The sequence below is a fragment of the Geotrypetes seraphini genome, chromosome 7, assembly GCF_902459505.1.
Source record: "Geotrypetes seraphini chromosome 7, aGeoSer1.1, whole genome shotgun sequence".
In the NCBI taxonomy this organism is placed as follows: domain Eukaryota; kingdom Metazoa; phylum Chordata; class Amphibia; order Gymnophiona; family Dermophiidae; genus Geotrypetes; species Geotrypetes seraphini.
The window spans coordinates 21,512,120-21,535,329 of NC_047090.1; the positions used below are offsets into that span (position 1 = coordinate 21,512,120).

A 23,210-nucleotide genomic window follows, 5' to 3' on the forward strand; every position below is an offset into this window, starting at 1 on the left:
CCCGCCCCTCCCCCTTACTACACCACCTTGGCTGTAGCTTTTGAATATCAGAGCCCTCTGTTGTATTCAGACATTATTAAAAATTGTGCAATTGGTTTTGTATATGTCACGAGGGAAAGACCTCAGAAGCCTGCACCAACCACAGAATATTCAATTCTTGCGATGGTTTAACTCAGCAGGACAGGTTATCTATCATCGGTCACAAAACCCTCTACACACCAATTCCCAATTTGAATTTCTGGAATCTTAATCACTTTTTCTTTATAGAACGCTTGGTGTGTAAAAAATAATACAATGCACTTATCTGCTTAAAGAATAAGATTAAGATTCCAGAAATTCAAATTGGGAATTGGTGTGTAGAGGGTTTTGTGACCGATGATAGATAACCTGTCCTGCTGAGTTAAACCATCGCAAGAATTGAATATTCTGTGGTTGGTGCAGGCTTCTGAGGTCTTTCCCTCGTGACATATACAAAACCAATTGCACAAGGAACCTATTCTGTGTGTTGTGTTTCACATTCAAGAGGTCCTTGACCATTTTTTGTTTCAAGTAGTGAATTATTAAAAATTGATCATAATCTTTTGTGTAGCGCTACCAGGTAAATGCAGCACATGTGGTAGGCAGTCCCTACTACTTGGAGCTGACAATGTATTAAAGACAGTCAAAGCACAGCAAGGAACAACAGGATTTGAGTTAAGGCAACATGATACCTTCTCTTGGCTGAATAAATTGAGATTCTACCCCAGAAAATATTTGTAAAGTGCATGTTAATCAAATTGCTCTGGAGTCGTCCAATGGGTTAGAAATGACCGAATTGTGGATGAGGACAAAGAGAGGCAAGTAAGTCAGGAAATCAAGAATATCGAGTGATTTGACATGCCGAAGTTCCTTTCGCACAGCTTCTTCGTGTTCCTTGCTTACGCCCCCAGCTTTCAGTTCGACCAGAAGTTGATCTACGGTGATGTTTTTGGAATGGGCTTCAACGTTGCACAGAAATAGTTGCTGGAGAAACAATAAAGACATGACAGGTAGAGATGTTGGACTTGATGTTCAAAAGTTTTATGATTCGAGCATTGAGATTTATAGTGGTCTCGTTGAAAATTACTAGGACTGTACCTAGGTTTATGCTCACACTTTCACTGAATTCTTAACTATAGGAGCATAAAAAGTGGGTGGCAACAGGAGCAGGTTTAGGGTGGTTGAAGCTACAGCCTCCGCACCCTGGGGTTGTAGGTTCAAATCCCACGCTGCTCCTTGTGACCCTGGGTAAGTCACTTAATCCTCCATAGCCCCAGGTACGTTAGATAGATTATGAGCCCACCGGGACAGAGAGGGAAAATGCTTGAGTACCTGATTGTAAAACCGCTTAGATAACCTCGATAGGCGGTATATAAAATCCTAATAAAAAAAAAAAATCCTAATAAAACTTAGGACCTGATTCTATAAATGGTGCCTAAATTAGAAGACACCTAGCAAAAGAGCATCTAATGGATGCCATTCAAAGTTAGGACGCATTTATAGCATCATGCCTTGCAGCTCCTAACTAGAGTTAGGCACTGGTTAGCGTCTGTAACTTAGGCGCAGGTACATTAGATCAGGGTTTTAATGCTCTAAAATACCGGTGTCTAACTCATTCCATGCCCAAATTCCACCCCTAACCCTGCCTACCTTTTGGGTAGGTGCCTCAATGTAAATGCCTACATGGCGCCTACTGAGTAAGGAAACTTCCAGAAAATTATTTTTTTAAATTGGTTTTTAATGGTGTTCTTCAATTAACAGCACTGATTGAAGCAATTAAAATATTAAATTAGATGCCTAGATTGGTTAGGTATACTGATCTAGGTGCCTAATGGCGGGCATTTTTTGTAGAATCAACACCAGGCTCAAACATTAAGCCACCAAGAGAATATACCTGCTGTTTTCTTTTGGTGGCCTCAAGCAGCAGGAGTAAGTGGCCTTCTTTCCTGCCCCCATCAACCCCGCTGGACTGCCAAGAATATCAGGTAGGCCCAGGGGGGCCTACTGAGTTGGGGGGTTTGGGGAGTTAGGGGGTTGTTCCCAGAGGGTGGGTTTGTGGCTTGTGGACTGGGGAGTCAGGGAAGAAAGGAGGGGGGCTTTTACAGGGGACTTGAGAGCTTTAAAAAAAACCCAAAAAACTATATGGGTCCCAGCAGATACTCAGTGCTGGAAGCTACCTAGTTAGACTGGCCAAAGTTAGGTCAGCTTTTGAGCTTTCCTAACTTGACTGGCCTAGCTATGTGGGTCTCAGCACTGAATATTGCCAACATCTGCATAACCACCAGTCCCTCCCCAATGCCACCCCCCTGTATTTCCCCTGATCTCCCCATTTTTGACTTGGACAGTCAGAGACAATATTCGGCAGCACTGCTTGGTTTAGTACTACTGAATATCACCGATTAGGTGCCTCATAGGGGTTCTTTTACGAAACTATAGTAAATATTAACACATGCTTACCGTGAGCTAGAGGCACTGAGGCATCCTGCGGTGAATTTGCCAATTTGCCTGTGCACACCGCATGCTAAATAAATATTTTGTATTTTTGTGGATGGGGGTGTTTGGGGATGAAGAGTGTGTTGTACTACTTGGGATATGTGGGTGGATAGGGATAGGTGTCCGTCTAAGGTTACTCCTAGGCTGCGTACTTGATCTGTTGCCGTTAGTAGAGTGGAGTCCCATGATAGTGTTGGGCGTGTGTATTTGGTGGTTTTTTTCCTGATCCATAGGAGTTCGGTCTTAGAGGCGTTCAGTTGTAGTTTGTTGTTTGTCATCCAGGTTTTCATGTCAGAGAGGCAGTGTTGGAGGTTAGCAATTTGGGACGATCGGTTTTCGCCTAGAGGGAGGAGCAGCTGGATGTCATCGGCATAGGAGTGGATTTTAATGTTGTACTTCTGCGCTATATCAATGACAGGTCTGATGTAGAGGTTGAATAGGAGGGGGGATAGAAGGGCGCCTTGGGGAACGCCATATTTGATAGGCTTAGGGTTAGATTTGTGCGTCCCTAGTAGGACAGTTTGGGTCCTTTGGTGGAGGAAGGAGGTGGAGGGCAGAGTCCTTGATTCCAAGGTCATAGTCTGGATATGAGGAGGTGGTGGTCGACCGTGTCAAAGGCAGCACTGAGGTCAAGTAGGACAAGTATTCAGTTAACAGTGTAGAGCAATTTCCGGGCACAGCACAAGTGACCTTAGCGTGTGGGAAAAATCCATATAAGAAGTGCGCTAAGGCCTCTTTTGCTGCAGCTTTAGTAAAAGGACCGCAAACGGCCTGGAGCTTCTGCCTGCCTGCTTAAATCACTCTGAATATCAAGGAGTGTATGCTAAAAGCACACATATAATTTTTCACGGATTAAATATAGCCCTCCTAAGGGGGCAATTCTATGACTGGGTGCCTCCATTTAAGTGCCCCGAGGGCAAGTAGTAGGAACTATTCTTTAAAGGAACCTAGGCATCAGTGGCATAGACACAAGGGAAGGAGGGCTGCTCCCACACTTTTGACTCAGGTTCCTCCAAACTTGTGGCACCCGTTGAATGATTAGTGAGGAAGATACTGAGGCCCAAATTCTGTAACCAGCATGCATGTTAGGCACCTATTTTGGAGGCACCCAACTAGATAGGCTTTTTGATCAGCACTAATTGAAACTTAGGCGCCTATCAAGAAAGCGATTCTGTAACAAGGCGCCTTTAAAAACTTAGGCGGCCTTTAAAAAAATAGACGCTATGCATGTTATGTGTGGGCGTGGCTTCGTGATAGGCGCCTTGTTACAGAATCGCTGCTCGTAAGCGTGCTTAAGCGCTTGTATGGGCACCTAAGTTTTAGTTGTGCCTAGAGCTGGCCTATTTAATTGGCGCCTCCAAAATAGGTGCCGCTCAGCGTGATTCACTAAACAGCACCCAATTTTACTTGAATCGCGCTGAACGGTGCCTAATTCGGCGCCTACCTTTTGGGTGCTTCTTATAGAATTTGCCCTCTACTGTATGGTAGTTTGCCTTGTACTATAGAGATAGGCAAGCGCTAAAATTAAATCCAAAAATAAACATGGAGCTTATAAACAGAATGCTGAAGCATGGCCTTAATTTTAGGGCACATTGCTAATAGGATTCCTTCATTGCACACCTTTCTTGTAATATGGATACCTGAGCCTTCAAAAACAAAGGTTTGCTGGTCGGTCAGGAGAACTACAACTAGCTATTAAGATCTCAGACTTTCTCAAGTTCAGTGGCAATTAATTTGAACACATCAAAGCATTTGCCATCATTAACAATTCTAGTGCTCTCAAAAGAAACCTTCCACAAGTTTAAAATGGTTTTAAACATGAATAAATTCAGTGTTCCCTGCTTCTCTGTCTTGCTGACTTCAGAGCCCATTTTTTATGGGTCTTGCTAGAGCGGGTTGCACGTGAGCTAAGGTTGTCTTCAGAGTGCAGATGCAACCTGGGCCGGATATCAGGGCCAAATAATAGACTCCTATGACAGCAGGAAGAATAGCGGCCTGTGGTTTTCTGTGGTTTACCACAGAAAAGACAATAAGAGCTTTGAGTTTGTCGACTGCGCTGACAGAAAACCTTGTCACACCTAAGCATCCCACAAAAGAGCACAGCTGCGCATTTTGGCAATGCATTCGTGTTGGGTCTTGTGGATTGTGCATGCTGCAGGGTGGCTTAGTATACTGAGATCAGCTTCTCAGTGTCTAAGCAGTTGTGCAAATGGCCAGTAGGAGGTATTGATACCCCTATATAAGACTCTGGTGAGACCTCATTTAGGATATTGTGTACAATTCTGGAGGCCGCACCTTCAAAATGATATAAACAGGATGGAGTCGGTCCAGATGAAGCTACTAAAATGGTGCATGATCTTTGTCATAAGATGTACAGGGATAGACTTAAAGATCTCAATATATATACTTTGGAGGAAAGGCAGGAGAGGGAAGACATGATAGAGATGTTTAAATACCTACATGGCATAAATGTGCATGAGGTGCATCTCTTTCAATTGAGAAAGAACTCTGGAATGAGCAATGACATAGTAAGGGAGGACAGGGGGGGTGGATCACCCCTGGCGCTGTCAGTGGGGGCGCCGGCACCTCTCCGCCTTGCCCTGCCATACCACGCCACATTCGCATCATCCCTTCCCCCACCCCATATTCTGTAGAACTTCAACTTCTCCTGCCTGTTGCTCACGCAAGCCTGGTTCCCCTCTGAATCACTTCTGGGTCACGGGGTCAGGAAGTGTCATCAGAGGGAAATCCAGGGCTGGTGCAAGGAGTATGCCGGAGAAAAGCCACTCGCGCTGGCGAAGATTTAGAAGTACAGGGGGAAGGGAGACCGCGAGTGTGGAGTGGGGGTGGGGGGTGGTGGGAAGGAGCGGAGGGACACAGAAGGAGTGGGGGCATGGAGATAAGGGCATGGGAGGTGCCACCATCCCAGGCGCCTCCTACCCTTACTACGTCACTGAATGAGAGGGCATGGGATGAAGGTGAAAGGGGATATATTCATAAGTAAGACCTCCTGGTGGAGGTAGTGTATCTGAATTCAAGACAGCTCGGGACACGTATGTAGAGAGGATGGGGTAGTGGATGGCATGGTTGGGCAGACTGGATAGGCCATATGGTCTTTATCTGCTTTCATTTTTCTCTGTTTCTATATAAAATCCAGGGAATATTTTATAACAGAAGTGCATGAACTGAGCATTCACGCGCAGTTGGCCACCTCAAAACATACTACCAATTTCATTGAGTCAAGGGAGGTTTGGGGCACAGAGCTCTTCAGCTGGTGGAGCTTGGGCATCACCACCAGCAAAAGTAAAATTTTTAATGGGGAGAGATTGGTAACATATGTGCATATTTAACTGGTATGCTAATAGTGAATAAAGAAAAGTAGGCACCTACTTCTCTTAATAAAATAGGCACTGTATAGGTGCATTCTTGGTATCGAACAATAGGTGTTCACTTATTGAATTATCCCGCCATATTCTCCTAGACCTTATTTTTATGCTTGTATAAAGGGAATGACCCTGAGTTCCACAGTTGTTGATGCAGACTGACTAAACAGGTTCCCTATAAAAGGGTACACCTGTTAGCTACAGACTTCTGCTTAGAGAGTCTGCATCTTCTCCTAGGCAGGACTGCTGGGGACCTCTTGAGCACCAAAAAAGCTTCTGAATCTGGATAAAAAAAACCCCAAATAATAAAGTTTACCTAGAGCAGATCAGAAAGATATCTTCCAACTCGTGTGTAGAAGAAAGACTGAGGAGCTATAACCTAGTCTAGTGAGGAAAGAGGTGGAGCCAAAAAAGAAAGATGAAGTCTTCTCCAAAATTTGAAATAACCCACTGGTCAAGACTGATGTCCAGTACTTTTGGCACCAGAAGGGCAGTTTTAAAAGCACTTATCTGCTTGTGTAAAATACTGGTTTTTTTTTACATTCAAGCCACTTATAAAATTGACCTCCTTAAAGACTAACTGAAAACCTTGAGTGCATAAAACCAGACTTTTGTGGAAAACCTTTATTCTGTAGTAGAGCTTTTATTGTCTTGTTTCAAGCAGGTGCATATCCACAAGAGTTATTTTTGCATATATTTGGTTTGTAAAATAAATCAAAGTTGATGCCGACCAGAGTAAATCAAATACCAGAGAGAAAAATACTTTGGGTTCTAAACTGCTTCGGAGACACTATGCCTGCTTCTGAATGACTTGAATGAAAGGATGTTTGAGACAGAGAACAATTGCGCGTGACCTCCTGTGCTTAAATTGGACTAGGGGACTTGAATAAAGAGTTGGGTTCCTTCCTCTAATTTTACAAGTTCAATGGTAACCTAAGCACGCCATTCATTTATCGAAACCATTAATTTTGCCATGTGGTTGAAACTCCACGGCTTTAGCTTTCATTCTGTTACTTCTTACTCCTGTTTGGCTTTTTTGTGTGTGCACCTGTTGCACCACTTTAACATCCCCTTAAAGAAGAGAAAAAAAAAAAAAACCCAACAAAACTTTGTGTAATCCTTTGGCACTAACCCTGGTGTGATAATACTTTTGCTATTCAGCAGTAGTTCAGTAACAAACAGCAACACAGACTTAAAAAAAAAAAAGTCTGTCTCTAGGTTCAGTTTTTAATAGCTGATATGATAAAATTGCCAGTCTTCAAGGTAATTTGTTTCCCAGTCTTTTGTTGTGTGTGTGTTATTTGTCATAGCCAAACAATGGGATTAAGAGACATGAACTCAGAGGGTCTTTTACTAAACTGTGGTAGGTTGTTGCACTTACAGCATCTTAACTGCAAAACTAAGATGTGGTAAGTGAAAAGCCTGTGTGGTAAATGCAGAGGGGGGGGAGGGTGCCCCACCATTGCTCTACATCAGCGGTCTCAAACACGCGGCCCGCGGGCCACATGTGGCTCTCCAAGTTTTATTTGCGGCCCGCGGTCTGGACTGGATCATTCCCTTCCTTTTGGAGCAGCAGCGGGTCTGGCCGGTTCATTCCGTTCAAAGCCGCGGGTTGGCGGCTCCTTGCGCTATTCACTCCTGCATCGGAAGCCTCTCTGACATCACAACATCAGAGAGGCTTCAGACGCAGGCGCGGATCTCGCAAGGAGCCGCCACCCGCGGCTTTGAATGGAATGAGCCGGCCAGACATGCTGCTGCTCCAGTGGCGTATCAAGGGGGGGGCGGTCCGCACAGCTGGTCACCCTCCACTGTTCTTCCTAGAGTGCGGCTCGCGGCTCGTCTAGAGCAGGGGTGCCCAACTGCTTCCCTTCCCTTCTCACCGCCGGCACCATGCTCTTTGATCTCCCTGCTTCTCTCGCCGCCCGACCTCAATTCTGACGTTGAGAGGACGTTCTGGCTAGCCAATCGCTGCCTGGCTGCCCAGAACGTCCTTTCTGACGTTAGAATTGACGTCAGGCGGCGAGAGTTGGTCGGCCCCGTGGAGATCTCGGCCTGTTCCGGATGGCAGCAGCAGCAGCAGCAGCCTATTCCCTGGCGGCGGTGGCATGGGGGAGGGCAGGAAGGAAGAAAGAAAGAAGGGGGGGGCAGGGAGCCAGAAGGAAAAAAGAAAGAAGGGGGGGACAGGGAGCCAGAAGGAAAAAAGAAAGAAGTGGGGGGGGGGGACAAGGAGCCAGAAACAAAGCAAAAAATGGGACAAGGAATCAGAGAAAGACAGACAGAAAAAGAAAGAAAAAGTTGGGGGAGGGAATGAGGTCTGGAGGAGAGGAAGCATACAGGAGGCTGAAAGAAGAGAAGAAATATTGGATGCACAGTCAGAAGAATAAAGTGCAACCAGAGACTGATGAAATTACCAAACAAAGGTAGGAAAATGATTTTATTTTCAATTTAGTAATAGAAATATGCCAGTTTTGAGAAAGAAAATATATTAAACCTTAAATGTGAGTGCTGCAGAAAAAATAGAGTACTTGGAGGGCCGCAGAAAAAATAGTTAATGTCTTATTAAAGAAATGACAATTTTGCATAAGGTAAAACTGTTAAAGGAAAGTTTTATAAACTATAAAGAGTTTAACCTCATGCAAAATTGTAATTTCCTACAAATCCAAAATGTGGCCCCGCAAAGGGTTTGAGTTTGAGACCACTGCTCTACATGTAGCACACAGGGTAGACACCTACCCCATGGGGCTGAATTAGAGGCCCAGCAGGTAGCAGAATATTAGTAGAGGTGCATCCAGGTGAGGGCCGACCCACTGTTGCAGCAGCAACCAGATAGTGGTTTTGGTACCAGACTGTCAGTAGCAAGGCAGCACTTAGGCCCTGTCTCTTTTAGCGCAATTGTCAGTCATCTGCTAGGCACCATTTGTGGAATAGCGCCTAGTGGCAGCAGTCTTAGACACTGGCATACGTTGAATTCTTAGGTGCACTGCAGTTTAGGCCAGGGCCTAAATGAGTGGGCCTAAGTTAGGTGCTTACCGGTGCCTAAGTTAGACCATGCCTAAAATCGTCCCTGAATATGTCCTTAACCATACTTACTTTTTGGTAGGTGCCTCGGAAAGATGCCTACCTCAAAGTGGTAGGCGCTTACCAGCTAATTAATTTGTTTTAATGGGTTTATTTTAATTATTTTTTATGGTGCCAATTCACAAAAAATTAAGTTAAATGCCAACAGCTAGATACGCTAATCTAGGCACCTAACTTCAGGCTTCCTTCAATTCCTTTGAGCATTTGGGCCCAGATTCTATAAACAACGCCTAAAGTTAGGCACTTAGATCAGCGCACTTAGGTGATCTAGGTGCCTAACTTAATTTTTTAATTAGCTTAATTGGTGCTGTTAATTTATTTATTTATTGGGATTTATTAACTGCCATTTTAACATAAGAACATAGGAACCCAAGAATAGCCTTAGTCAGATCATTGGGCCATCTAGCCCAGTATCCTGTTTTAATGGTGGCCAATCCAGGTCACAATTACCTGGTCAAAACCCAAATAATAGCAACATTCCAAGCTACTGATCCAAGGCAAGCAGTGGCTTCTCCCATGTCTGTCTCAATAACAGGCTATGGACTTTTCCTCTAGGAACTTGTCTAAACCTTTTTTAAAACCAGCTACATTAACCACTCTTACCACATCCTTTGGCAATGCGTTCCAGAGCTTAACTATTCTCTGAATGCAAAAAATATTTCCTCCTATTAGTTTTAAAAGTATCTCCCAATAATTTTATCAAGTATCCCCTAGTCTTTAAAATTTTGATGGAGTAAAAAATCGATCCTCTTGTAGCCGTTCTACACCACTGAAGATTTGATTGACTTCATTCATAGCTCCCCTCAGCCATCTCTTTTCCAAACTAAAGAGCCCTAACCTCTTAACACTTTTCTCATATGAGAGGAGTTCCATCACCTTTATCATCTTGGTCCCTCTTCTTTGAACCTTTTCTGCTTCCGCTATATCTTTTTTGAGATAAGGTGATCAGAACTGAATGCAGTACTCAAGGTGAGGTCGCACCATGAAGCGAAGCAGAGGCATTATAACATTTTAAATCTTGTTTACCATCCCTTTCTAATAATTCCTAGCATCTTGTTTGCTTTTTTGGCCACCCTTGCATATTGGGCAGAAAGTTTCAGCATATTGTCTACAATGTCTTGGGCGCTGACCTCCAAGGTGGACCCTAGCATCTGGTAACTGTGATTTGGGTTATTCTTCCCAATGTGCATCACTTTGCATTTGTCCACATTAAATTTCATCTGCCACTTGGACGCCCAGTCTTCCAATTTCCTAAGGTCTGCCTGCAATTTTTCACAATCCACATGCGTTTTAACCACTTTGAACATTTAAGTGTCGTCCACAAATTTTATCACCTCACTCGTCGTTCCAATTTCTAGATCATTTATAAATAAAATAGTACCGGTCCCAGAACAGATCCCTGTGGCATTCCACTACTAGTGCTGACCCTGTCCTGCACATTTTACTGACGTTGTCACTTGGACATTGATGATGGGGCAACTTTAGAAGACAATTTGTAATGCAATTCCCATGAGTACAAGTGTTTTAACAACACAAATGGGGTATGCTTGGGGTTATTATGTTATTGTTTGTAGTTTGTCAATCAAAAAAGAGAGGGACTCGAAATTCAAACCAGCAAGAGCACAAAAAGAAGCACAAGGGTTCTTCAAGTTCCAAGCAACCAAATTTCTGTTTATTGATGGACCCGACATGGGCTGTGTTTCAGCGTACCTGCCTGCATCAGGGGTCGTTCAATACACTGAATGGACAGCATTTTTGTGCAGACTTTCATTTCAGCAATGCTGAAGCCTTTATCCTGATTTCATTTGACCTGCTGTTTTCATGCCTATTGTTCATGGTTTGGCATATTACTGGTTCACTTTGATATTTAGTGTTATTGAACGTAGAATTATGCGTGTAGTGTTAGTAACATCTGGGGGATACTGCTTTTAATTGAAGTTGTATGTATATGTTATTTTTGCAATGCATTTGGAGTATTGCACAGAAAAAGAAGATACAAAATTGAATAAATGAAATGAATTGCATTTGGGAACTAATTTACTAAGATGTATTAGACCAAGGGTGCCCAACACGTCGATCGCGATCGACAGGTCGTTCGCTCAGGTGACCCCAGTCGATCGCACAGCGGGTTCCCTTCTTCCCTTCTCTTTTTTCCCCTCCTGACTGACCTGCCTCTTGAAGAACGCTGGCCAATCAGAGTGCTGGAAGGGTGGGGTGAAGGTCGGTGGGGGACGGAGCTCAGCACACCACAAGAAATAGAAGCGCCTGTAATGATTGAGGTAAGAGCCGAGGCCTAGTGCTGCCCGATATACAATTTAAAAAAACCCCAAATCGGCCTCCCAATCAGTGGCGTACCGAGGTGGGGGCGGTCTGCCCCCGCCCCGGGTGCACAGCTTGGAGGGGTGCACAGCCATCCGGGTCCTCCTGCCCTTCATTTCCCCCGGTCTGCGCTCAGGGCTCGCACCTGCTGCCCAAATGGTGCTTTTGGTTATCGCGAGACTCGCGGGAGTTGACGGCACCATTCGAGCGTTGGCGCAGGACCAGGCAGGCGTGAGCCCCGAGCGCGGACCGGGGGAAAAGAAGGGCAGGATGGTGCTCCTACAATGGTTGGCTCCTCTAATAGATTTATTGCCAGGTGCAGGGAGGATGAGGCTTTCCCTGACTTCCTTAATTACCACTGTATAATTCACCAACAAGCATTATGCGCAAAAATGCTAAACATGAAGAAGATAATGGATGTGGCAATGAAGATCGCCTGTTCTATTCGAGCCAGATCTCTTCAAAGACGTCTGTTCCGTGCGCATCTGGAGGAAGCTGACTGCGACCATCTTGAATTGTTACTACACACTGATATGAAATGGCTCAGTAGGGGGAAATTCCTGCAGAGATTTCGAGAGCTATGTCCGGAGATAAAGGAGTTTCTCCTTATCGCTCAACATGCAGAATACAACCAACTAAATGATGACCAGTGGCTGCTAGACTTGCCATTTTTAACCGATCTGACCAACATGTTAATGATCTCAATGTAGAGCTGCAAGGAAAAGACAAAACTGTGGTCAAATTGATCAGCTCAGTTAATGCTTTCAAAGGAAAGATGAAACATCTGTCTTCAAAGCTGCAGCGCCATGATTTTGGAAACTTTCAAAACCTCGCATCAGAGCTGGAGATGCAGCAAAAGGCTTGTGCGCAACTCGACAGTGACAGCTACACTCAGCAGATTGACAATTGTCTTTCAGAGTTTGACAGACGCTTTCAAGACTTTGCTTTACTCGAGCCAGTTGCTACATTTATGTGCTACCCATTTCGGCAAGATGTTGAGGTTGATTTACTTGCATCAAAAATTGCAACGCTGTTTCATCTGAACTCGTCTGGAGAGGAGGAGGAGATTTTCATACTACAGGCTGACATTGAGCTGAAGTCTAGGGCTCATGAACAGTTCTGGAACTTACTCCCTGAGGAAAAGTACCCAAACACGAGGAAATGTGCTACCTTCTTGACTGCATTATTCGGTTCAACTTATTTATGCGAGTCAGCCTTTTCCCACATGAAGATTATTAAGTCCAAATACCGTTCTACCATGACTGATGATCATTTGGAAGTCTGTTTGAGGCTGGCTATCAGCAACTACTGTCCGGACTACGCAACTCTAGTTAATTCCATTCAGGCCACGTCTTCATCGGAGTAAGGTAATGGCCAAAAATGTACAAAATTGTATTGTGCTATACATGTTCATGCTGTTTTGCAAGGTAAACAATATATATTTTAAATATAAATGAGAGGCGGTGGGTCATACTCAGCGTCAGAAGAGTTACTTGCTCATTTGGGGAGCTTATTTGGCTTCCTTATCACCCCGTGGTCGTAGTCTCCTTGTGAATATTTTATCTTAAGGAACCTTGTGGCCTTTTGCTTTTGCTCAGTATCGGACACTGTCTGTTATTTATCTTTCTCTTCTTCTTCTTCTTCTTCTATTCTCTCTTTCTGTGCTGGGGGGAGGGGATTTTGGGTTCCCGGGGTCAGAAGAATATGGGCTCTTGGAGGTCTTACTCTGGTGATCCCGGGAACCCAAAATCCCTTCCCCCTCCCCCAGAAGAGAAGCAAAGAAAGAGAGAACAGAAGAAGAAGAAGAGAAAGAAAAGAAGAGAAAAACAAATAACAGACAGCGTCCAATACTGAGCAAAAGCAAAAGGCCACAAGGCTCCTTAAGATAAAATATTCACAAGGAGACTACGACCAGTTTACCTCATGGCTCTTCCAAGTCTATTCATTTTCATTTGAGCTGTACAGTCTGAAAGTTAGTATCTCTCCAGTTTCCTTTGGCTGGGAGTACCTTTGCATTTATCATGGGTTGCCAAGGGTACTGTTAATCTTTTGAAAGGGGGGGGTCCTGGGGGTTGGGTGGGTTGGTATGAGTAGGGGAGGTTGTCTTTTTCTCTGTGCTACTTGTGTTTGTTGGTTATTGTTGGCTTTGTATTTTTGTATTCTGTATTTGCTGTATAATAAAAAAAAGATTTGAACATAAATACAAAGTACACTCGGTGTGTGTATATATATATATCATAAATAATAAAATGCTAGCATGCGCAGTAGCGAAACGTGTTCCCTAATCCCTTTTCTGTCGGGATGTGGCCGCACGACTGCGCATGCGCTAGATGGCGCGTTGAGGAGTCGGAATGCAGACCCGGAAGAGCGAAGGAAGCCTCACACTGAGCAACTGTATTTACACTGTGCAACTAGCCTCTGCCACGGTCCCGGGTTCCTCTCAGCCCACCCTTCTCGCGATCTGACCGGCTACCTTAGTCCTTTGCCGCCGCCGCCGCCACCCCCTTCCCTTCCCGCGGTCGACAAAACTCTTGCCTCCAGCAGCCGCCGCAGCACTGTAAACACACTGCTTTGCGGCCTCTACTGCCTTCATTTGCTCTTCCGTTTCTCTGATTGCGTCATCAGGGACACGGAAGAGCAAATCGGGGCAGTAGAGGCCGCGAAGCAGCGTGTTTACAGTGCTGCGGCGGCTGCTGGAGGCAAGAGGTTTGTCGACCGCGGGAAGGGAAGGGGGTGGCGGCGGCGGCAAGGGACTAGGGGAGCTGGCCAGACCGCGAGAAGAGAAAATCGCGTGGGCCACGAAGAGACAGGGAGGAACTGGGAAGAAGGAAGAGGGAAAGGGGCCTGCTTTGGGGTAAGGGTGTGCTTGGAGGCACACAGCTTTGCTTGGGGGGGGGAGACAGAAGGGGGGGCCACGGAGAGACAGGGAGGAACTGGAGCTGGAGAGGGAAAGGGGCCTGCTTTGGGGAAGGGCTGTGCTTGGAGGCAGACAGCTTTGCTTGGGGGGGGAGACAGAAGGGGGACCACAGAGAGACAGGGAGGAACTGGAGCGGGAGAGGGAAAGGGGCCTGCTTTGGGGGAGGGGTGTGCCTGGAGGCAGACAGCTTTGCTTGGGGGGGGGGGGAGACAGAAGGGGCCACGGAGACACAGTCAGGGAGGAACTGGAGGGCCAGAGGGAAAGGGGCCTGCTTTGGGGGAGGGGTGTGCCTGGAGGCAGACAGCTTTGCTTGGGGGGGGAGACAGAAGGGGCCATGGAGACACAGTCAGGGAGGAACTGGAGGGCCAGAGGGAAAGGGGTCTGCTTTGGGGGAGGGGTGTGCTGGGAGGCAGACAGCTTTGCTTGGGAGGGGAGACAGAAGGGGGACCACGGAGACACTGTCAGGGAGGAATTGGAGGGGTAGAGGGAAAGGGAGCTGCTTCGGGGGGAGGGGTGTGCTGGGAGGCAGATCATTTTGCTTAGGGGGGGAAGACAGAAGGGGGGCTACGGAGAGACAGTTAGGGAGGAACTGGAGGGGGAAAGGGAAAGGGGGCTGCTTTCTAGCACCCGTTAATGTAACGGGCTTAAAGACTAGTATATATATATATATATATAAATAAATATATATATGTTTAGCATTTTTATTGTTGGTAGATCATTTTGACTTGGTCATTTTAAAAGTAGCTCGCAAGCCCAAAAAGTGTGGGCACCCCTGTATTAGACAGTTAACACATGTTAACTGTAATTAACACATGTTAATGTAACACATGTTAATGTAATTTAATGCATGTTAAATAACTCAGGCTCCAGTATCCCCAATGGTGCCTGTTTAACAACTATGCAATTAATTTGCATTAACTGGTTAACCCACATTAGTACACGAGACCCTAAATGTTTGCCAGAGGGTCATAGTTGGATTGCTTGGCAACATGAAATGAAATGTATTACATCAGTGCAGTAATAAGAGATGTTCCTGCAGAACAAGTCCAGGAACATAGAAAACAAACTCTAGGCAGCAATCCAAAAGTTAAGGATTGGTGCATATAAGCGTACAGGGGCAGGAAGGGAAATACAGTCCAAAGAGGTAGTAACTGTGGAATTATATGAAGAAACTGCCTCATCTTCAGACTCAGATGAGTTTCTGGAGAAGTGGAGAGATGAGACAGTTGGGGAAGAGGGTGAACAGGTCAATAGGTTGGAGGTTTCTAATAGGGCAGGTGGTTACTGCAAGAAATGGGAGAAGATGATGAGATGGTGACTAAGTATGAAGGATATCAGATGGTGTAGCGAGGGTGAGCGGCACCCGGTGGCGGCGGCACACCCTCTGCTGCGTGCATGCACCCCTGCCCCCGTATCTTTCTAACCGGTGCAAACGGATGCCAACGCGCTTCCTGCATCAGCTTCAGCGCTCTCTGACATCACTTCATAGGTGCGGGTTCAGGAAGTGATGTCGGAGAATGCGCCAAAGCCGACATGGGCAGCAAGCTGGGGGGCTGCTCGCGCCGTCATTAAAAAGGTCCCGAGGGAAGGGAAGGGATGAGCACGATGCAGTGGGGAGGAGAAGAGGCGCCCTGAGGAAGATCATGTCTGGGGCGAATCACCCCCTCACCCCCCCCTTACTAGGCCACTATATACAGTAGAGCTGGAGAAGCCTGAGAGAGATGGAGAAAGCAGTTGAGAGAATTAGGCCAGGCAATAGCAGTGCTGATGAGGGCAGTGTGTTGGTTGTGATACAAATGATACCAACCACATAAGAAATTGTTCTTTATTAACACCAGGGCTCAGATTCTATGAGAAGCATCTAAAGTTAGGTGCTTACCTTAATGCCCAAACCACCTTAATAGCTTCAATTACGAGCTTTAACAAGCTCATAATTGAAAAAAAAAATGTACAGTGTTCCCCCTGTGAATTCACAGTTCGCGGACTCACTAATTCGCGGTATGCTCCGACCGCCTCTTCCTGTACTAAATTCAGGCTACACCAATCAGGAGCTGCGTGTCAAAACAGCTCCTGATTGGTGTAGCCCGACTTTAGCAACAGGAAAAGGCGGTCGGAGCATACCGCGAGTGATTTTGTACCTGTCGGCGCCCCAGCTGCTCTCTCCTGCCTCAGCGCCCCAGCTGTCCTCTCTTGCCTATAAAAACCAAATTCACAGTTTTTCAAAATTAGCGGCGGTTCCTGGAACGGAAGCCTCGCAAATTTCAGGGGACTACTGTATTGGCCTAAAGGCGCCTACCCTATCACATGGCCGCCTAGCAGTGCCTAATGCCTAAGTGGGTGTGTTGGAGGGAGGGCGGAGACAGAGATAGACACCTCTAGGTGCGATTCTCTAAAGAACTTAAGCGCCTGCAATGGAGGCCAGTAAAACATAAGAACATAAGAGATGCCGCTGCTGGGTCAGACCAGTGGTCCGTCGCGCCCAGCAGTCCGCTCACTCGGCGGCCCTTTTGGTCAAAAACCAGTGCCCTAACTGAGACTAGCCTTACTAGCATACGGCCTTGTTCAGTAGGAACTTGTCTAACTTTGTCTTGAGTCCCTGGAGATTGTTTTCCCCTATAATAGCCTCCGGGAGAGTGTTCCAGTTTTCCACCACTCTCTGGGTGAAGAAGAACTTCCTTACGTTTGTATGGAACCTATCCCCTTTCAACTTTAAAGAATGCCCTCTTGTTCTCCCTACCTTGGAGAGGGTGAACAACCTGTCCTTATCTACTAAGTCTATCCCCTTCAGTATCTTGAATTTTTTGATCATGTCCCCTCTCAATCTCCTCTGTTCTATGGAGAAGAGGCCCAGTTTCTCTAATCTGTCACCGTACGACAGCTCCTCCAACCCCTTAACTGTCTTAGTCGCTCTTCTCTGGACCCTTTCGAGTATTAATATGTCCTTCTTCATGTACGGCGACTAGTGCTGGATGCAGAATTCCAGGTGAGGGCGCACCATGGCCCGGTACAGCGGCATGATAACCTTCTCCGACCTGTTCGTGATCCCCTTCTTAATCATTCCTAGCATTCTGTTCGCCCAGGCCTACATTACCGGTGCATAAGTTTTTTTGATAGGCAGCATTAGGCGCGGTTCTGTAAACAGCGCTTAAGTATGACATGTGGCTGGTGCCTTTTTTTCTAGGTGTCTGCTGATTTAGGCACCGTTTATAGAATCTGCTCATCTCCCCCAATTGCTTAGTGGATGAGGCATTCATGTAAAATAAATAAATAAATAACAGTCAATCTTTCAAAATAACTTATGTAGCAGATCTCTCTGTGGCCACGTATCAGTGTATCAGCCATCTTTAAAGTTCACCATTTCTTATAAAATGGTAGTAATGTCTTTTCTCTTATATTTTGAAACATTGGTGATTTATTTTGCTATTTTTTTATTTTTATTTCAGGAGACTTCTTTAATGCAGCTTTTGAAATATGCATTTTGTTGTAGTGGTTAGGTTTCTGTTATTATTGATAAAGTCACTTGCATTGTACACTTGAAGTGATTATTAGGAAGAATATTTTTTTTGCTGAAATCCCTTATTTTCTGGACCAATGGCAATTTGAATGAAAAGATATTGGTTATATTAATATCAGTTCTTTCTGATGGTCCAAAAAAATCTTTCCTGGAATTTTCCTAGATATTTAAATATTGGAGGTGATAGGATGCAGATATTGTGGTTCCTCAACTGATATAATCATTATATGCTGAATGATATCCAATTAGTGGCAACCCTCGCCTTCCTCCAGGTATCAGTACTGTGTTACAAATTCCTTCCTGGATTCTGTTGCCTCCTGGTTGAAGTTCCCCCTCCCCTCAGAGTATGTTGCCAAACGGAAGGCATAGGGCGCGCATTTGTCATGCACACAAAATGTTGGGGTGCTATTGTCAGTGCACAAATGTCCTGCGTGCTTTTGATGGGTCACCGGGCAAACAGATCAGGTACTGGGCAAACACCTTGACTCTGACCTCTCCTGTTCTGCCTAGCAAAGGGGTGGGCAACTCCGGTCGTCGAGGGCCAGAATCTAGTTGGGTTTTCAGGATTTCCCCAATGAATATGCACTGAAAGCAGTGCATGCAAATAGATCTCATGCATATTCATTGGGGAAATCCTGAAAACCCGACTGCATTCCGGCCCTCAAGGACCGGAGTTGGACACCCCTGGCCTAGCATGTTCTGTACACCTCCTCGAGGGTTTGTTTCAAAGGGTGGTCAAGTAAATTTGATAGATCACATTTATAAAATCATATAAGTGGATCTTTTTCTTTTATAAAACAACAATCACTATCCAATTGCTAGGAGAAAGGTTTATACGGTCATTTATCAATTTGTTCTCCGATCTCCAGTTCAATTTACAGTACTCCCCCGAAATTGCGCGGGGGTTCCATTCCAGGAACACCCACGAATTTCGAAAAACCGTGAATTTGTTTTTGAGAGGAGGAGGAATCGGCTGTGCAGAAAGCTGATTTGCGGACTCATTCCCTGTATTTTATGACCGGAACAGGCAGTCAGAAAATACCGCGAATAACTGAGTCCACGAATCATGAATTCACGGGGGAACACTGTAGTTTCAAGTGTCAAGTTTAATAAATTCTTTGATTAGATCGCAAAATCTCATTTCAATGCGATTTACATCAGATAAAAATCAGATAAAATAATAAAATCCACATATGTCACATATGCTGCTAATTGACATTGAAACATTAGGGAAAAGGGCAACTTAAATTACAATGTTAAAAAAAATAAAACAAAAAATAAAATCGGGTATAGGTTTAGTACACACAGGATGGGAGACACATACCCACATATTTCCGTAACCTCCTCATCCTACCCTAAAATATAGTGAGACTAATCTATTAAAAAGCATCTTTAAAAAGCCAGCTCTTTAGGAGACTTTTAAATTTGTTCAATAGTTTTTCTTCTCTTAAATTAAGTGGAAGTAAGTTCCAGATTTGGGGGGCTGAAACAGAAAAAAATCATGTCTCTCCTAGAGTATATAACTTTTAAAGAAGGAACTGTTAATAGGGCTTTGTCTTCTGATCTTAAAGATTTTAATGGGGAGTATGGAATTAAATATCTTTCTAGAAATGCCGGGGCTTTATTTATGAGTATTTTATGAGCAAGTAGAGCTATCTTATAATTGATTCTATGGTTTACTGGTAGCCAGTGTTTTTCCTTTAAAAGTGGTGTTACGTGATCAAATTTTTTCTTTCTCATAATTATTTTTATTGCGGTATTTTGAATAATCTGGATTCTACGTATTTCTTTTAAAGAGGCTCCTTTATATAGGGCATTGCAATAATCAATTTTAGATATTACCAGTGAATGTATTAAAATATTTAGCGCTGATTCATCGAGAAAAGCTGATAGTGATCTAATCATTCTTAGCCTATAAAAACAGGCTCTTTACCCTGTTTCCCCGATGGTAAGACACTGTCTTTTTTTTTTTTGGAAGGCCAAAATATGCTCTAGGGCTTATTTTCGGGGGGATGCCTTATTTACATTTTTTTCTAAAAAGGGGGGGCTGTCTTATTTGACGGCTGAAGAATCGGTCGGCCGAAAAATCGTACCGTGTATGGCCAGCTTTATCCATCATACCATATATTGTACCATTTAATGTCCCCAATGTTCTCCATCAGGGAAACACAGTAAAGAGATTATTCTGTAGTGCAGCATCAGAGGGGACTTGACAATGTGAAACCATTGTTTATATACCGTATGCATTTTAAACAGGCTTTATATACAGTAAGTGGTATTGCTCACAGCAAAAGAAACCTGTCTGCGTGTCTCACTTTTGGATGTTCTGGCCGTGAACAAACTCCTGCAGTCTCCGTTAGGGAGGGATGAGGGAAGCTGCCTGTGTTTCCTTGCGCGGAGTCACGTGTGCGCGCTGCAGTCCTGTCACTTCCTCCTCTTCACTTCATGACGAGGCGCGGCACGCAGCCATGGAGGCAAATACGGTAGACGGAGGGACCACACGGAGTCACCCACCGTACCACCCGATTCGGGTAAGCGCAGGTATCGGTGGGTGGCTTATTTGCAGGGGGGTGCCTTATTTTACATTTTTTTCTAAAAAGGGGGGGCTGTCTTATTTGATGGCCCTGCCTTATCATCGGGGAAACAGGGTACTAGTGTGCTAATTTGTTCATGGTAGTTCAATTTTTGATCTAACATAACTCCCAGAATTTTCACTTTTGTAACTGCTTTAAGGATTGTTTTATTCATAATAATATCGGTTCCTAGTTCTAGCCCCTCTCTACAAGGAAAAAGTATAAATGGAATAGGGTCCATTATGGGTGTAAGTTAGGCCCCCTTTTATCAAGCCACGCTAGGGATTTTTATCATTGGGCAATGCGGTAAAAGCTCCTAGAATTCCTATGAGCGTCAGAGCTTTTTTACCACAGAGGACGGCGATGAACCCAAAATGGGGCTTTAATTTGTGTTAACCAATTATTAGCAATAATGGGTGTTAATTGCCAGTAATTAGCAGGTACACGTATAACTACCCTATTTGGTATTCTATAATCCATGGATGTAAAGTCTTCAGCATGCGCCAGAAGTCCTGGGGGACGGCTGGACGCACATCACCAATTTCTGCATTAAGGAAACAGTGCTAGGAGGAGGGGAGTGGCACGGAAACCGGCTGGCGGAGCTTTGACATCCCCGCCACCAAAGGTATCTTTAGTGCATGCATGGGGGAGGAGGGAGAATATGTTGGTCCCCACCCTCCCAGTCCACCCCTGGGCACTCCCAAAATTGGAGGGCTACCTATGCCCCTTTTTGCACAGTAATTTATAGAGTACATCTGCACTGACAATTCAGGTGATAGTTTGCAAATGGGACACCTTTGTCACTATGTAAGGACTTATTTGAAGAAGTCCATTTTGGATAAGGCACACTGGGGGGGGGGAAATAGATCACTCGCGATAAACTTAGAAATACATAGTTCTTTTGTATTATCACCATGTCAGAATTCCATTCTTTCCCTGAGTGAATACTCTATTCTGGTTGGTGCCATGTTTACTTTCTTCTGGCTCCAGTTGTCACCTCTGGTGGCACAGTTCACATAATGTTAACATCATCATCAATCAAAGGAATTCTTTCAACATAGTCGACATGTCAAATATGTCCTTCAAATCCTTTTCATGTTGGGGACACATTGAGAAGGGATGCTCCCTGGTGATACGCTGACTGGCAAGGGACCACTAGAACCTGCAGAGAGAGGACATGTCCCTGCCTGAATCTCTCATTGTGTTCTACTGAATACATTCAAAGAATCTACAAAAAGGACAAACGGGTAACTTTATACCAGAGCTTCTAAAGCATATGAGGCAAAAGTGGTTTCCCTACAAGGGCTTTTGTCTTTTCTAGTCACAACTGCTGGAATGGAAAACAAAGATGAAAATGTTATAATGCCCTTGTATCGCTCTGTGGTGCAACCACACCTCAAACACTTTGTGCAGTTCTGGTTGCCTTATCAGGGGGGTGGGTCATTAGAGTGGGCAGACTTGATGGGCTATAGCCCTTTTCTGCCGTCATATTCTATGTTTCTATGTTTAATAAAAGATACAGCAGAATTTGAAAAGGTACAGAGAAGGACAAAAATGGTAAAAGGAGTAGGATGACTTCCATATGAGGAAAGGCTTAAGCAGCTAGGGCTCTTCAGCCTGGAGAAGAAACGGCTCAGGGGAGATATGATAGAGGTCTAAAAAAATACAGAGGAGTGGAGTGGGTAGATGTAAGTCGCTTGTTTATTCATTTCAAAATTACTAGGACTAGGGGGCATGCATTAAAGCTACTAAGTAGTAGATTTAAAACAAACAGGTTATAATAGTAGATTTAAAGCAAATGCAACATGTAATTAAACTCTGGAATTCATTGCCAGAGAATGTGGTGAAAGCAGTTAGCTTAGCAGAGTTCAAAAAAGGACTGGACAACTTCCTAAAAAGAGAAGTTCATAAGCCTTTGTTAAGATGGATGTGGGGAATTCCACTGCTTATTCCTAGGATAAGTAGCATACAATATGTTTACTCTTTGGGATCTTGCCAGGTACTTGTGACCTGGGCTAATCACTGTTTGAAACAGGATACTGGGCTTGATGGGCTTATGGTCTGTCCCAATATGGCAACTCTTATGTTCTTATTACAGTAAAAATGCCTTTTGCTCTGCTATTCCACTCATATTTAAAAAACAAAAACAAAAACTGAATACATAAAACCTATATCAATCGATACTACCCTGTTTCCCCGATGGTAAGACACTGTCTTATTTTTTTGGGAAGGCCAAAATATGCTCTAGGGCTTATTTTCGGGGGGATGCCTTATTTACCCATGAAGAAGACTACAGTACACAGTTATTGTTGAAAAAAAACAGAATTTTATTACCTGTATTGGATGTTCTGGCCGTGAACAAACTCCTGCAGTCTCCGTTAGGGAGGGATGAGGGAAGCTGCCTGTGTTTCCTTGCGCGGAGTCACGTGCGCGCGCTGCAGTCCTGTCACTTCCTCCTCTTCACTTCATGACGAGGCGCGGCACGTAGACGGAGGGACCACACGGAGTCACCCACCGTACCACCCGATTCGGGTAAGCGCAGGTATCAGTGGGTGGCTTATTTGCGGGGGGGGGGGGGGTGCCTTATTTTACATTTTTTTCTAAAAAGGGGGGGCTGTCTTATTTGATGGCCCTGCCTTATCATCGGGGAAACACGGTAGGAGATAGTATAATAAAAGGACTTGGAACTAATGAATGAATTCATGCTAGGAAACTAGTTTCATTCTGATAAACCAGGAATAGGTCAGGGTCAAAATTCAGCTGGTAGCGTTCGGTGTTTAGCTGATCATCACTAGCATTGTGCCTGGAAATTCAGTGCCCAGGGTTTGCCATTGACTTTCTAGATTTGTGCAGCAGCCTAAAGCACAGCCGGTCAAGTGCAAAGCTCGGCACTAAACCACCTATGGGGAACCATG

General features: G+C 44.7%; 1 protein-coding gene across 3 annotated transcripts in view; it reads right to left on the reverse strand.

Moving 5' to 3' along the window:
• Positions 1-482: 482 nt before the first annotated feature.
• LOC117363311 overlaps positions 483-23,210 on the reverse strand; it is a 393,068-nt gene continuing 370,340 nt past the window's right edge. For all 3 annotated transcript variants that reach the window (XM_033950808.1, XM_033950807.1, XM_033950806.1), the window contains exon 15: positions 483-1,002. In XM_033950808.1, coding sequence (XP_033806699.1) covers positions 772-1,002 — 231 coding nt within the window. In that variant the 3' untranslated portion in view covers positions 483-771. The remainder of the gene's footprint in view (positions 1,003-23,210) is intronic.